Source organism: Linepithema humile, chromosome 4 (assembly GCF_040581485.1).
Source record: "Linepithema humile isolate Giens D197 chromosome 4, Lhum_UNIL_v1.0, whole genome shotgun sequence".
In the NCBI taxonomy this organism is placed as follows: Eukaryota; Metazoa; Arthropoda; class Insecta; order Hymenoptera; family Formicidae; genus Linepithema; species Linepithema humile.
The window spans coordinates 23,063,481-23,078,011 of NC_090131.1; the positions used below are offsets into that span (position 1 = coordinate 23,063,481).

General features: G+C 39.1%; 2 protein-coding genes across 9 annotated transcripts in view; one reads left to right on the forward strand and one right to left on the reverse strand.

The window, feature by feature from the left end:
- Positions 1 to 12,555, forward strand: part of RhoBTB (Rho-related BTB domain containing) — a 65,089-nt gene extending 52,534 nt beyond the window's left edge. For 5 of the 7 annotated variants that reach the window (XM_067353384.1, XM_012367515.2, XM_012367519.2 and 2 more), the window contains 14 exons: positions 882 to 1,253; positions 1,702 to 1,805; positions 1,873 to 2,070; positions 2,724 to 2,931; positions 3,135 to 3,377; positions 3,457 to 3,542; positions 3,959 to 4,085; positions 4,149 to 4,283; positions 4,715 to 4,738; positions 5,540 to 5,699; positions 5,778 to 5,908; positions 6,025 to 6,267; positions 6,341 to 6,489; positions 6,692 to 12,555. In XM_067353384.1, the coding sequence (XP_067209485.1) occupies positions 1,074 to 1,253; positions 1,702 to 1,805; positions 1,873 to 2,070; positions 2,724 to 2,931; positions 3,135 to 3,377; positions 3,457 to 3,542; positions 3,959 to 4,085; positions 4,149 to 4,283; positions 4,715 to 4,738; positions 5,540 to 5,699; positions 5,778 to 5,908; positions 6,025 to 6,267; positions 6,341 to 6,489; positions 6,692 to 6,935 (2,232 nt within the window). In that variant the 5' untranslated portion in view covers positions 882 to 1,073 and the 3' untranslated portion in view covers positions 6,936 to 12,555. Of the gene's footprint in view, positions 1 to 881; positions 1,254 to 1,701; positions 1,806 to 1,872; positions 2,071 to 2,723; positions 2,932 to 3,134; positions 3,398 to 3,456; positions 3,543 to 3,958; positions 4,086 to 4,148; positions 4,284 to 4,714; positions 4,739 to 5,539; positions 5,700 to 5,777; positions 5,909 to 6,024; positions 6,268 to 6,340; positions 6,490 to 6,691 lie in introns of all 7 variants that reach the window. The other 2 variants (XM_067353386.1, XM_067353385.1) reach the window with 2 other exon arrangements.
- On the reverse strand, positions 11,884 to 14,523 carry NHP2 (NHP2 ribonucleoprotein). 2 transcript variants are annotated; one of them, XM_012367612.2, is made up of 4 exons: positions 14,371 to 14,523; positions 14,055 to 14,221; positions 13,662 to 13,734; positions 11,884 to 13,572 (listed from the first exon to the last, which is right to left on the reverse strand). In XM_012367612.2, the coding sequence occupies exons 2-4, from the start codon at positions 14,215 to 14,217 to the stop codon at positions 13,341 to 13,343; spliced, it is 468 nt and encodes a 155-aa protein (XP_012223035.1). In that variant the 5' UTR covers positions 14,218 to 14,221; positions 14,371 to 14,523; the 3' UTR covers positions 11,884 to 13,340. The 2 variants fall into 2 exon arrangements, with proteins under 2 accessions (XP_012223035.1, XP_012223036.1); XM_012367613.2 differs by having other exon boundaries at positions 14,055 to 14,287; positions 14,371 to 14,512.
- Between the last annotated feature and the right edge of the window lie 8 nt (positions 14,524 to 14,531).

The window sequence follows — 14,531 nt, forward strand, 5'->3', positions numbered from 1 at the left end:
GCATCGAGTAGCGAAGACTTTGAGAATGAATCAGCTAACGGCGCTACATGCCTGTGCGTTTGTTCAGGGTTAAGGTGATATGGAAGTTGAAGTTGAGGTTACGATTCTAAATATAGAAAATGCTTCTGCAGGGTCAAATCAATAGGCGTGCTACGTATATATTTAGAATGCCTAAACGTTTTGAATTCTTATATCCTCAGACATATCTAAAATGTACGTCCCGCCAATGTTCAGCGCCTTTTTGCGAAATACAATCGTGCAAGCCTCGCAATTTACCAAATTTCCCGTTTTAGATCTATGTGATAGATGATGGCCACAATTGCGGATTATTTTCGGCACGAATACGAGTTCCCTCCCTCGCCTCCCCCATCTTCGATCGCCCCGAGATGTGATCGAGAAGGTCATGCTCGAGCGAGAGTTCTCGATTACAATTTACACGTCGAAACTGATTGAATATCGACGCATATTTATGTGATTACTTTGCAATTGATATACCCGTATAATATTTCCGATTTATTGTGACTTTAATGTGTGCAAACAGTCTATATCTATCTCCAAAAACTCAAGTAGATTCCGTGGCTATGAGGTGCTAGATAATTCATGACGTACCTAAGCTAACTAATGTATGTTCGCATATCTGAAGACACAACACCACACGTAACACAGATACAGTAGAGCGGTATAACATCCACTAACGCTAAGTCCGTGTAATACTCTATCGCCGTGATTTGTTGTCGAAGCGTAAACGCCGTTCTCGATATTATTCAATATTAGGAGAAGGGTATCGAGAGCGGTGTATTATCGGGAGCAGGAAAGGTTCGTCAAACGGACGGACGGTCGCGTTTGCCGCGCCGATACTGACGTCATCATTACCGTGTCAGTTTTAGCGCATACCTTATCGGCGGCGAGGTCGAGGACGTCGTGTTCCAGTCCGGGTGTCGGATGTGGTGCACGCACTTAGCGGTTGCGGAAACGACAGCGGTAGCGTCATCCACGTCAGAGATAGCGTCGGGGAACTCGTGCGAGCTGGCAGGTGAGAGAGCATATTGCATGAGCAGGGGAGACTGCCGGTGATGGACAATGAGCAGCCGCACCAGGAACTGGTCAAGTGCGTGGTCGTGGGTGACACGGCAGTCGGAAAGACCAGACTGATCTGCGCCAGGGCCTGCAACAAGCACGTGTCACTGTCGCAGCTCCTGACCACACACGTGCCCACGGTCTGGGCTATCGACCAGTATCGGATTTACAAGGATGTGAGTTCGCGCACGGCCTGATTACAACTCCTTGCGTTCAGTCTCTCTTATAGGCGTATTTGACATAATTAGCGGTCGAATTTAAATCGAAAGCTGCATTTCACATCAAAGGCTACATAAGTGATAAACAATTTCTGTTTTTTCTTTTTTTTAAATATTTGATATGGCAAAAGTTATTTAAATCGAGCAGTATAAATTGTTCGATAAATTAAAAATGGTTTAAAATTGATATTTTTTGAGATTATTATTTAATGTTAAATAAAAATATTGTTAAGATAATTGTCGAAGTTATTTAATATTAAAATCTAAGGACTTGCAAGAAATAATAAAATAATATTTGTCAAAGTAAAATATATTCATACATTATTAAATTAAAGAGACATATTTTTTTTTTAATTTTTTAAAAAAATGTAATAGCTTTAAAAATACTGTGATATGCATATATCAGGTGTTGGAGCGGTCTTGGGAGGTAGTAGACAATGTAAACGTGTCGCTGCGTCTCTGGGACACATTTGGCGATCACGAAAAGGATCGACGTTTCGCATACGGCAGGTAAGATTCCACGCGTCGAGTGGAAAATCAAGCGAATCGATATTAATTATTAGGTGGGTCTTGCTAGGTCCGACGTCGTGTTACTATGTTTCTCCATAACCAACCCCGTTTCCTTGCGAAACTGCAAGGTGATGTGGTATCCCGAGATCAGAAGATTCTGCCCGCAGACACCGGTCCTGTTGGTCGGATGCAAAAACGATCTGCGGTATATGTATCGGGACGAGACTTATCTCAGCTACTTCCGCGACCGCAGTCCCTTTGTAAGGTGAGTTTTATTTCTTCGCAAGATATAAAATCTACTCTTCTAATATGAACAATAATTAATTTAATTTTCACGATTCGATCGCGCGAAACTAATTTCAGTAAAAAACAGATCGTTCAATAACAAACAAAAAATAAAGAAAAATAGTTATTCGCCTTTTAGTTATTTTTATCGATCAGTCGGATCTTTTTTGGTCGCAAACAAAGTGTATGCGGCTTTAAGGCCGATTTTTTTAGCTCTATATGTGAAACTCATTCAATCGCGTCGGTGCTCCTTCAACGATGGCCAGTTTACCGAAGTATTGATTTCAGCCAGTCTCCGTAAGCTTTCCCGCGAACTCTTTTACCTGCAAAAAATATTCATTATGATCAGCTTATGCGACAGTGTCGTATATGAATTTTATGATGGTATTGCAATATCGATCGAAAAGCTGAAAATTTTCCGATGGTCGAATAAGGGTTGCATCAAAATTAACCGAACCTTGACATACAGCGATTTCTCTCGCGGGAGAAAGCCTAAAAATTTCTCGCAATTTTCAATGAGCTCTCGTTCCGCATACAACTGTAATCGAAATGATTTTATCAACGTTTTACTTTCTTTTTCAATAAGCTCGAATATGATAAAATATAATCGTCTATTTGATAATGATTTTTTAGGGCTACGAGGAAGAGCGATCTGGTGATGCCCGATCAGGCACGGGCGGTGGCGCGAGAACTCGGTGTGTGCTATTACGAGACAAGTGTCTTCACTTATTACGGCGTGAACGAGGTGTTCGAAAATTCGATACGCGCCGCCTTGATCGCACGTCGTCAGCAGCGTTTCTGGATGACGAACCTGAAGAGGGTGCAAAGACCTCTGTTACAGGTAAATATAACACGGCTGTTATTTGTGAGAAATTTCTCTTCCAAGCAGCAATAAACAGTTCATTCGATCTAAAATTGCGCAATAAAACTAATAATTCCATAAAAAGAACGACTTCAATCTTTTCGACGTTAAATTTCATTAATGCTTGAATTATTTTTTTCACAGATCACATAATGAGAATTTGTGATGATTTTACTTGACAGGCGCCATTCTGCCCACCGAAACCGGTACCGCCGGAGGTGTGCTTGGCTGCAAGCACGTATGAGGAGAACATGAAGAGCCTGTGGACGCGGCCGGTTCACACAGACGTCACTCTGATAACTGGGAACATCACGTTCCTGGCTCATCGGTGCTTGCTCGCCGCGGCGTCGCCGGCCTTCCACCGGCTGTTTTCGATGGAGCTCTCTCACGAGTTGACACCGCGCAGCTCCAGCGAGTCCAGCATGGTATATGCCAGCTCTATCAGGTTCGAAGGTAGTAACAGGATAATACAATAACACATGTTTCCCTTATTGTCTCGTCAAGGTGAGCACTTTCGGCGAGGCCACCGTCGGTGACTTCAACGACGATACCGAGTGCCTAATTCGTATCGATCAAAGCAAACCCGCAAAGTGAGTTGATCCTTCCTCGTATGTTTACTCCTGCATCGGTTTAACCCTTTATTTGGCAAGCCGCAACTAACACGTCACGAAAACACGCTTAATTCCTCAACTTTAATGCGACTAACACATTAAAATGTATTGTTTGTGGTTTTTTTTCTTTTTAATTCTAACAGAAAGGTGTACAAATTGAACTGCTTTTAACGATACATCAACCCACACACATACTGAAGCTTGAAACTACCATTGCCAAATAAAGAGTTAAATGCAGTCCCTTTAGCCTTTGCACGGTCTTTAAGTGTCGGCACTTTCCACTTACGTAGCGAGAGCAATTACGGAGCAGAGTTTGCAATATTTTGTAAATAAAGCGTTTGTATGCTTCATGCGAGATACGCATCTCTGGTACAAACGAGCACACGTTTTTGCAGAGTTTGGGAACAACTTAAGCGACGATCGAGTTTTCAAGTACTGCCGACGATGGATAATCAGAGGAAGACTAACGGTGCGTCGAGGGAGTTGAATCATCCTGCCTTCCAAAATATTCGTATATGTCTGGTGAGTGTAAATATTCGCGCGAAATCACCGCTTTGTCGTAACCACCGGCGAACAACTTTGCAGACTGAGAACGCAAACGGGGTGCAGCAGCCCATGACCGTGGTCACGCTGTCGAAGCTGATCACGCCACAGGCGATGCAGCAATGCCTGCAATTCATTTACACGGGCAGCTTGGATAAACGGTATCACGATCTACAAGTACGTTGGGTCGATAGAAATTATCGTAAGAGAAAAGGTATACTCGAGAACGTAAGGAGACTCCCTTCTCTTTTCATTTGACGCGGCAGTTGTGAGCGCGCACGAAAAAGCAAAACGGGTGCGACATTCGGGTAGAACGACGAAAAGTGATGCACTCGTAGGCTTTACGACAGGCAGAATTCAATCGAATAATTACAGTCTTTTCAGTTTGAAAGCTGCCTTTGCGGTTGCGCAAGCTTTCTTCTTGTTTATGTTGAATTAATTTTAGAGTGGTTTGCGAATTTTCAAAATTAGAAAAAAGAAATCGGTTGCGAGCGCTCCGCGTTTGTGATAAATTACACGGTATGTACACATATGATCTCTTAAGAGCGTGAGCTAAAATCGTAACTATTGCAGAATATACAGTAACTAACGCGGCTCTGTTCTTTCAGACAGCTCCTATCGGGCTTCTACTGGTTAGTACAAAGCGAAATGCGTTTTGAAAAATTTGGCAGTCGCATCAATACATACGTACACGTCTACATGCGCACGCACGCACGCACATAGTAGCTAGCCTCATCTAGCTGAGCTATCTCTCTCTCTTTCTCTTTCTCTCTATGTCGACTTTAAAGATTTAATTGCGAGATCATGTCATCACACGAGCATGCGCTTCTCTAATTCACGTCTTTGTCGATTTTTTAGACAGCAAACTCGACGCACTTTCGAGAAAAGAAAACTCTGTGTTTTATTTAAGAAATACATGCAAAATAAACTGAACAAATATTTCTTAAAAAATATTGATGTACTAAAAATTAAAAAAAAGAAAAGAAAAACCTAGAAGTCGTAAAATGTACTAAACTTATTTATGTGTTTTACAGTTAAAAGCTCTTGTTGTTTTCTGCAGAAATTTATTTGTCCAATAACATCGCACAATTTGCGGCGATTACTTTAATTTTCAACGTTTAAGCTAATAGACCATGCTCATTAAGCTTATAGTTCGTGAATCATCGCTGTCGTAGTGTCGTACGGCCATCGCCCTCGGCGTTATCGAGCGCAGAGATCCTTGAGGAATCAATCTCGCAGCCGATTACGGGGGCGAATGGATATGCTTCCAATCGTTTTCATCGACATTCTAAAATCATCGCCTAGTAGGATAGGATCTCTAGCAATCCGGAAACGATCGAATCTCGTATTTTTTTTTGTTTGTTGATCATTCTACGTCGACGAGAGACGCGACGGTGCACCGGCATGATTTCTCGATTCGTCTCTGCCCGCAGGAGATCAGACAAGCGGCCGAATTCCTCGAGCTACCGCAATTACTCATGGTGCTCGGTAGCATACAGACGCAGACGCGAGAGCAGTTCGTCAACAGCGATCTCAATAACCGGTACAAGCAGGTGGTTAGACAACGGCTGGAGGATATCTGCTTGGAGCAAGGTGGGTATCGAGCGCAATCAAGTTGTAAAAAGTGTTTATCGGCGTGCCTTTGAGCGTAAACGTAACAATAATGCTCAGGTCTGTTCGCCGATGTGATGTTCGAGTTGGACGATGGCAGCGCACCGGCCCACAAAGCGATTCTCACTGCCCGATGCGACGTGATGAAAGCCATGTTCTCTGGCGATTTTCGCGAAAGCAGCGCTAAAGTCGTAAGTGTACTCCATGCGATTTTAATGTGGCAGAATTGAGCGAAGATAAATTAATTTTCATTAACGATTGATGCTTAAACAATTAATGCGGGCATATTTCACGATCGCGATGACAGATAGTCTTTCCTGGGGTGCGGGAGTACACATTCCACAAGCTGCTCTGCTACCTTTACACGGACGAGGTGCCGGCGATCTCCTCGGGCAGATGCCTGAATTTACTGGAACTAGCCAACAGACTCTGCCTTCCGCGACTGGTGAATCTGGTCGAGAGCAGAGTGATCGAGGATCTTGAGCGTCTTTCGCAAAGCGAGGGGAACGAGGCCGTCGAAAACTGCCTGAGGTTGTTGGAGCCGTGCAAGGTCGGTCTCTAGCTTGCTTTACGTCAATTAATATACGATAACGTAACGGCATCTGCTTAATTACGACTTGCAGTTGCATAATGCCGATCAGCTGGCCGACTGGTGCATGAATCATCTGTGCGTTAACTATAATAAGCTGTGCAAAATGTCGCCACGCAGTGTGCGGCTGCTTCATCCGGAGAATCAAGAATATTTGAACGAGCACCGATGGCCACCGGTCTGGTATGCATTAAAAAAACAACACAATTCAGTTTAATGAGAATAAAAAAGAAATTGATAGAAACCAGTGCGCGATTTGCGAAGCGCTGTACAAATCCGATTTTTTTTTTGTTACTATTCAAAATAATTTATTTTTATTTTTTTCTAGTTTCAATATTGTGGCGATATGTGATATTAATATATCGCGTCTTTGTGTCTTTTGCAGGTACTTGAAAGATTACGATTACTATCAGAAGTGTCTGGCAGAGCAGGACCGCGAGAACAAACCAACATTAAAGCGGAATCGCAATCAATCCGGCTGCCTGTGTTTCTCAGGCTCGAGCAAGACCAGACGGGAGGGTAGCGCCGGGGGAAACGGCAATGGCACGACGTCGGCGACGTCGAACGATACGCCGGCGGATCGTCCGCTCTTCGACGCCTCCACCGAATCCGGCGAGCAGGCCGTATGACAGGAGCCAAGCGGCCTCAGCCGCTCCGTCAGATTCATCCTGGTTCTACCCGTGCTCATGGTCTTCATATGCACTATTTTTACCATTTTGATACTGCTACAGATTTATACTTAAACGGACCGCAAGATACCGGCGAGACTAATGCGTAAGCGCACGTAAGTACACACATATACACACGCGCAACGTATAAGCAAATACGAGAACAAAATACATGTGATGTCGACGATTCGCGCGACGAAAGCCGGAGGTCTTCAGCCGGGAACGCATTTGATTTTAGCCCGTCGAGGTCGAGTTCCGAGTTCCACTCCCTACTTGTATGTGATTTCTTCTTCTTCTTTTTTTTTTTTTTCTAACGAAACTATTCTCCGCACCGTGCATTTTTAAGAGCAGCGCTACGCCGACGACTCGAGTCTTCGCGAGCGTTTGCAACTTTTTCGTACGTGGACTTGCGGATTTTTGCGACACAAGCTGATACTTTCATCTTCCGCAAGCGACAGCGTAAAGCGAGGATCGTATTTCGAGGGGAGACTTTGTATTTTCTACATGTTTCGAGGTGTGTACATTCAGAGACAAAGTTGCGTGGATGATGATACGAATAAAAATTACAAATTACTTGCTTTATTTTAATTCGTATCTAAAAATAATATGAATTAACATATCCATAAGCAATTTCATGTATGCACAAATATATCTACTGGTACCTCGAAGAAATGGCAATCTATAAGAAATAAGGAAGCAAAACTAAATAGACGATGTATTATTTTTTTGTCGTATATTGAAAAATATATCGATTAGAAGCTGTAAACTATTTTTATTGAATTTTAATCGTAGAGTAAAGATCGTCTCATGTGAGAAGTATTAAGTCATATCAAGATATTAGAGGAAGTACGCGAATAATCAGGTGAAGGATGAAAAGAAACTAGATAAAAGTAGCTATGTATCATTTGAAGCTATAATTACGCTATATATGATAAACTTGTATATGCATATGTTTAAAGTCTCTTACAAATCAATCTTTTACTCAAGAAATGATGATATGTTCGAGTGTTCACGCATCGTTGTTCCTGATTGTACGTTTTGTGACGGAGATGCGCTGTGACTTTCGCGAATGCAATTGCATCAATGCGAACGTCGCCGTTTTCGCCGATGCGGTTTTGCCGTGGATGATCGGGCGCGTATTAAAACATCGATCACGGTATGATTGTCGTCTCGGTATGATTCCGTACGTTCTCTCACAGACCAGCGATTATTGCGACAATCATCCGCGATCCACGGTTTGACAATTGTGGTAATTATATGCACACGATTTCTGATTTCGCGAAAGCGAGACGTAGAGAGTGATAGGTAAGAATCCTAAATATCCTGAATTTGATATGAAAGCGCGGTGTGCGAATAAACGTGAAAAGGAAACATAGCACGTAACATTGTCGTCCTATCGTCAATGCGCGTTAGACTGAAGAAACGAGCAATAGCATTAGTACGTAGCGCAGGTAATAAGCGGATATCGTGAAATGCAGCAAGTCAGCCTGCCAAAGTCGATCACCTATCTCGTTTCAGTATGTCATTGCTGCCAATGAACAAGGGATTGTTAATCAAACTGGTGCGGCAGTCAATGGCAGTCGGCCAAATTGCTGTCTCGCGCGTCGTTTAGTTAGAATAGGCAAGATGTGATAGACTTTGGAAAGATTGATCGATTTTACGGTGTAACAGTGTTGGGCATTTACGAATATATTTGGGCAAACGACAGTTATTGACCACAGTTTGATCACTTGAAGAATATTCGTTTGTGAAATGTTCGATATTTGTAATATTTAATTATATATGATAAATCTGTAATTTAATTGCTTTTTATAACGAGTTTCGTACAGAACATATGTATAAAACACAAGCTTATAAATCGGCGAAATTAGGCTTTAAAAATAAACGGAAGTATAAAGCTATTGGCTACTTCGGGAAGTGGTCATTAATCGCATAGTGGTCAGTAATTGTAAGAGCTTACTCAATATGTAGAATACTAAAACTGTCACCTTATAAATAGTGTAACTAAATTAATGTAAAGGTACGTGGTTGTTTCTCACACTCGGACGTAGTCTGAAAGCTATTGTAAAGTTGTCTAAAAGACACCTTGATCGATTGGACGTGCTTTAGATACCTTTCAAACAACTTTCGGATACTTGTGTTATACGAGCAATAGTGTAATTACACATAAAGTGATAGTTTAGATATTCTACGCCGTGATTATTATTCTTTACTGATTATCGATCATTATTCCTTACTCGAAGACGCCCAAGACTGGTATAGAGTCGTTTAAAGGACACACAACGTAAGTAAATTTGTGCGAATTTGTACTCTTTAGGAAGAATATGCAGCGATAAGTTCTGCCTCCCCTTCGTACGTACAATCTGCAATAAGTGACGTCACTATTTTTTTTCGTACAAAAATTCCCCGCGCCGCAAGGCGGCTCGCAACGCATTGGACCGTGATAATCGTTCGTTTTCGCGAAGGGAGGGAACTAATTAGCTTTGTATCGCGGCAGCCGCGTCAACATATCGATTACGGTAATGAGTTACTGCTGTGACGACACCACCATCATTGTTATCGCGACAGTAACGAGATCTATCATAGATAGTGAGAGAAAGAAACGATTACGTTTGTAAGGGATGTAATGTATCTAGCATTAGGACCTAGATAAGACAAAGCTTCCTATTTTTTCGCCCACGAGAAACATCTTCGCGTTTCGGCCGGGACACGCGTTTTATTCCAGATGTCTTTCATTTTCAACTCTACGATCATTCCAATTATCAAAATTGTGCAACGCGAAATTTATTGTTGACGTAATGTGTCTTCAAAAGGTTTGATTCTCGTCTAATTTCGTTGCGCAAAGCGCGCGTTGATGGAAGCGACAGGTCGAAAGAGAAAAAGAGAAATTTAATTATCTTTGGACATTACTCAGTCAACATTTTGTAAGTTTAGATAATGATTTTTGCACGTACAAAAAAAAAACGCGTAATTTCGCGTTTAATGACCCGGCTGCAATGCTCACGCGAATGGATTAGATTATAATATTAATACTAACAACAATATTAACGATAGACGTAACATGTAATCGTTAAGCTAATCGGTGTTAAGATATTACCGTTAATAATTTGATACTCTCGTTAGCTCCGATCATTTACATAATCATCGTCGTATTTTTCAATCGATTCGCCCATATCCGCGACTGTGGAACGCGACAGGAAAAGAGGATAGTGTAGGAGATTGTATTGCGAGGGTGAAGCGAGAGAGTGAGATAGGGGGATGATGTGCAGAGGAATTTAAAGTGCGATGGGACGTAGAACGAATGGGGTGAGCGAAAGGAGGCAATGCACACGGATGAATTGACGTCCATATACATTTGTATCACGCAAATGCGCTCCCACGGTGCATCCATTGCGAAGAGAATGCAAAGCCAAGCTGAAGATCGTAAACAAGTTTTAATTTTTTTAAAAGGAATAATAAATTAGCTCTTTTTGATTAAAATTTAAATTATAAGTTAGCCTTTTACTACTTTTTTTTCTACGCCTAGCTGATCGTTTCGACAAGGCAATGGAAAATTAAAAGCAAAAAATGAATCCTTTTCTTAAAATCGCAATGCATTACGAACATTTTTCATCGCGTTCTTAGCTCATTTTAATTCATCTATTTTTCTGTATGTGGGAGCGACGATGAACGTTTGTCACTAACACACACACACACACATTCGCAACAAGTTGTGCTACTGCCTGATTCATAATGTAATTATGTTTAACGTGGAGAAGCATGAAAAGAAAGGGAAGATTTGACATGACACGGTGATGCAGTGTATGTCTGCTCCGACGAGGATGAGAATAACGTCCCACTTGTACGCTACGTCAATTTCGATGTCAATGTTGTCCTTCGTCGCTCATGTATATATAATATATTTAGCCGTAAGTGTATATTTTATACTGAAATTGGTAACAGTAGGATTAAGCGCGGTCATATTAATAGCGATGATCGAAAAAAAAAACCAAAGGATTCGTGCGCGGTTTTCTCGCATTTATATTTTTGAGAAAGTATAAGAGAGGAAAAGACAAAGGAAGAATAAGAAGGAATGTTGTTTCTCTACGCAGAACAATTATTTTCTCGACGTTATCGAAGCAATATAAGGCCAGATAAAATAATATAATCAGTCATTTAATATACTTACTAATTTCTTTTTACTATTTTGTATTGGCTCTTTCCCCTCCAATATCGCTTCAATGACGTCATGGACATGAAAATGTGTATCTTGATGAGGTAATTGTGAACGACAACTGGACACTTATATGCTGAAGGAATAAGAGACAATTCCAAAAATGCTACATAGCCCATTTATCCTAACGTAGTCCGGCTGTATTCTTTATCTAGGAACTGGCGTAAATCAAACTTTCTAAATATCGTTTAAGTAAGAACTTCAATTTGTACCCGTGTCATGCTTAAATTCGTTATTGTCAAGAGTTCCTTATTATGCATTAGACCGATTAGCATTTTTAGACCGATTTCAGAATAAACGATTCGACGAAAATTACACCATTTCGTGTGAAAAATCGACAAGTCAATCACGGAAATACATCGAAAAAATTTTTAACGCGTGACAAGGAAAGTGTTTGGTTGCCAAATTTGGTTGGCTGGATAAATAAACTTAATAAAGATGAACTTGACAGCTTAATTTGCATTTTTTAATTATAACATTTTTAATTAAATGCTTGCTTTACACTTGAAAAATGAAAATGTTCTAACGATCGCAAACATTGAAGTTTATCTACTTCAGAATTTTCGCCAAAAATTGTTCACCAAAACGCTGCTTAAGATTGAGTGATTAAATAATCATCTCTACATGATTAATCGTCAATAACTTTAAAGTATAAGAGTGGTCCAGAAGTAATAAATAAGTGAAGAAACCCAGATATATATACGACATATCCATATTTTATTTTTAATTTCGAATCCCTTCTTCTGCAATATTACTTCGCATTTTTTTACCGCTATAATTAGTAGTTAGTTCGCGACTTGTAGATCGTGTTCTGCGTGTCACACACGCATTCACGCATCAATCGATCGACATACGTTTTATCGCAAGTCCGAGAAGAAACATCCGTTTTTTTTATAGCTGTCGATGTAACAAAGACAAATCACGTTAGCTATTAAAATACAACCAATCCTGTTAACTGTAAGGATTTAGTTCAGCGATATTTTAAAGAATGCGACATGCGAAAGATGAAAATGCGGAGAACGTAATTTGAATAAAAAGATCAGCCGACAATCGACAAATTTCGCACTTCCTTAATCGATCGAACCGACCGCGACAGCGCAGTTCTGCGTTTCGGTTCAATTTATGCGAATCGTTCTACGCTCATCTACTTCGAAGGGGTGATAATATAGTCTTCAGAATATAAAGTATATATTTAATGTGTGTGTGCGTATATATACATACATACACACATAATACCACGCACTATTTTTGTGTACGGGCGTGATAAATACCTAGCAATTCTGACTGTGTTATTTGTATGAGTAATCTCATCTGAGCCACGGGATGTCCTTCTGCATAATTCATGAATAAATAAATTTCTTTACAACATGCTGCAGCCAGTTAATAACGATACAAAATATTACGTTGATCACTTTTATTAGCTTTGTACTTGCTTGAAAACATCCTCTTGTTCCTTCTTTTCTCAATTCTGTTGAACTGCTTCATTTTTATGACTTTACTTTTGTTACATTTTATTGCGTATCGATGATGCCGTATTATACCACTTTATATTTTTACGTTAAATTAAACAAAGTACATTTTGCAAGCAGTATATCTTGCGATAAATTATAATAATTAAGATAAAATAGATGCACCATTGGAAGAAATATTTTTCAATAAAAATAATTGTTCACAAACGATTATCTCCTTATAAATTATCTTACATTCTAACTTCATCACTAGTATGCATCTGACCTCAAGATTATTTTTGTCCTTCTAAGAACAATGTGTCAGAAATAAGTTACAAAGAAAAACTACGCCATGTAAACGCAATTGCTAAACTTATGGCGCCAAAAAAATTAACCGAAAAGATTTATAAATGCATCAAGAAAGGTAAGTTATCTGTTATTTAATAATAGATTGGGTAATAAGTAATTTCGGATTTTCCTTATATATATGTGTATATATATATATATATATATATATATATATATATATATATATAGTATATTGTCAATATCAATATATGTGTATATCTAATATGTCCATATATCTTTTCCTTATTATATATATATATATATATATATATATATATATATATATATATTATAATGACTAAATATATAATTGTTCGATTATATACACAAAAATCATAATACTACTTAAATGCAATCTTACAAAGGTGTGGCAAGCGTTGTAATAGTTGTTTTAATTTCATCATATAATTCTTTATAATCTGGGTGTTCTTTTATGAGGACCATAAGACTGCCTCGTTTCACACCCAATGCAGTCCCGATGTCCAATCTGGAAGGGGTGAAACAATAAGGAATACCCTTGTCCTCACATACTATTGGCAGGTGGCACATTATTTCTACAGGATTAACATCTCCCGCAAATACAACCATGCTAAAATAAGAAACATTAATAGTATTTTAATATGCTATGACATGATTCAATAGTATTTTCATATGATTCAATATCTGTCCAAGACTTACCCTTTTTCTCCTTTACGTAAGTGCTTTTGTACATCTTTCAGGCCATTTCGAATATGTGTTTTATGTTTTGAAGCTGTAATAAATTGCGTAATGTATATTAATCCATACATATTAGATATATACATATATTTATATTGATAAATATACTAAATATTCTAGAAAAATCACTAGGTTGCATAAGTAATTTTGGATTCTTCAAATAAATCTGTCTAGTTTTTTGGCAGGCAATACACAGTTTTATCAACATATAAATTACATATTTATTTATTCAATGATCAAATTTTGCTGTTATAATTTTTTAAGCTGCTGCATAAAAAACAGTGATATTATCTATTAGATAATTCGAAATTACTTATTATTCAATCTAATATTATTAAGTAACAAATAATTTACCTTTCTTCATGCATTTATAAATTTTTTTCGTTAACTTTTTCGGCGCCATAGGTTTAGCAATGGCGTTTACATGCTGTAATTTTTCTTCATAACTTATTTCCGGCACATTTATGGTCTCATCGTTTGTTGTGTTATCAATCTCCATCTGAGTCGCCACCTCCATTGTCCTATACAATTTATTCTTGTTTATTTTTTTTAACTTCTTTAATCAATTCCACGTGGTAATAGCGTTACTATACAACGTGAACATTTTACTATTTAGACTACAGATTTTACTATTTACACTGCATATTTTAGAATAAACATAAAAACTAACCAGGATAAACTATATTTCCTTGTAAAATTTGCGTAGAATTAGCGTTTTACAATATGCGTATATCGAATATTATCAGATGGACGCGTGGGTGATTCAATGACAACCACGCGGTCAGTCGGATAGAATACAACAGATCGTCTACTACACTTCACTACATAGCA

Excerpts from the sequence above, each read along its gene's own strand:
- NHP2 (XM_012367612.2), bottom strand. The coding sequence starts at position 14,217 with ATGGAGGTGGCGACTCAGATGGAGATTGATAACACAACAAACGATGAG. Across the intron at positions 13,735-14,054 it reads TTATAAATGCATGAAGAAAG|CTTCAAAACATAAAACACAT; the intron begins GTAAATTATTTG and ends AATTTATTACAG. Across the intron at positions 13,573-13,661 it reads TTACGTAAAGGAGAAAAAGG|CATGGTTGTATTTGCGGGAG; the intron begins GTAAGTCTTGGA and ends TTCTTATTTTAG.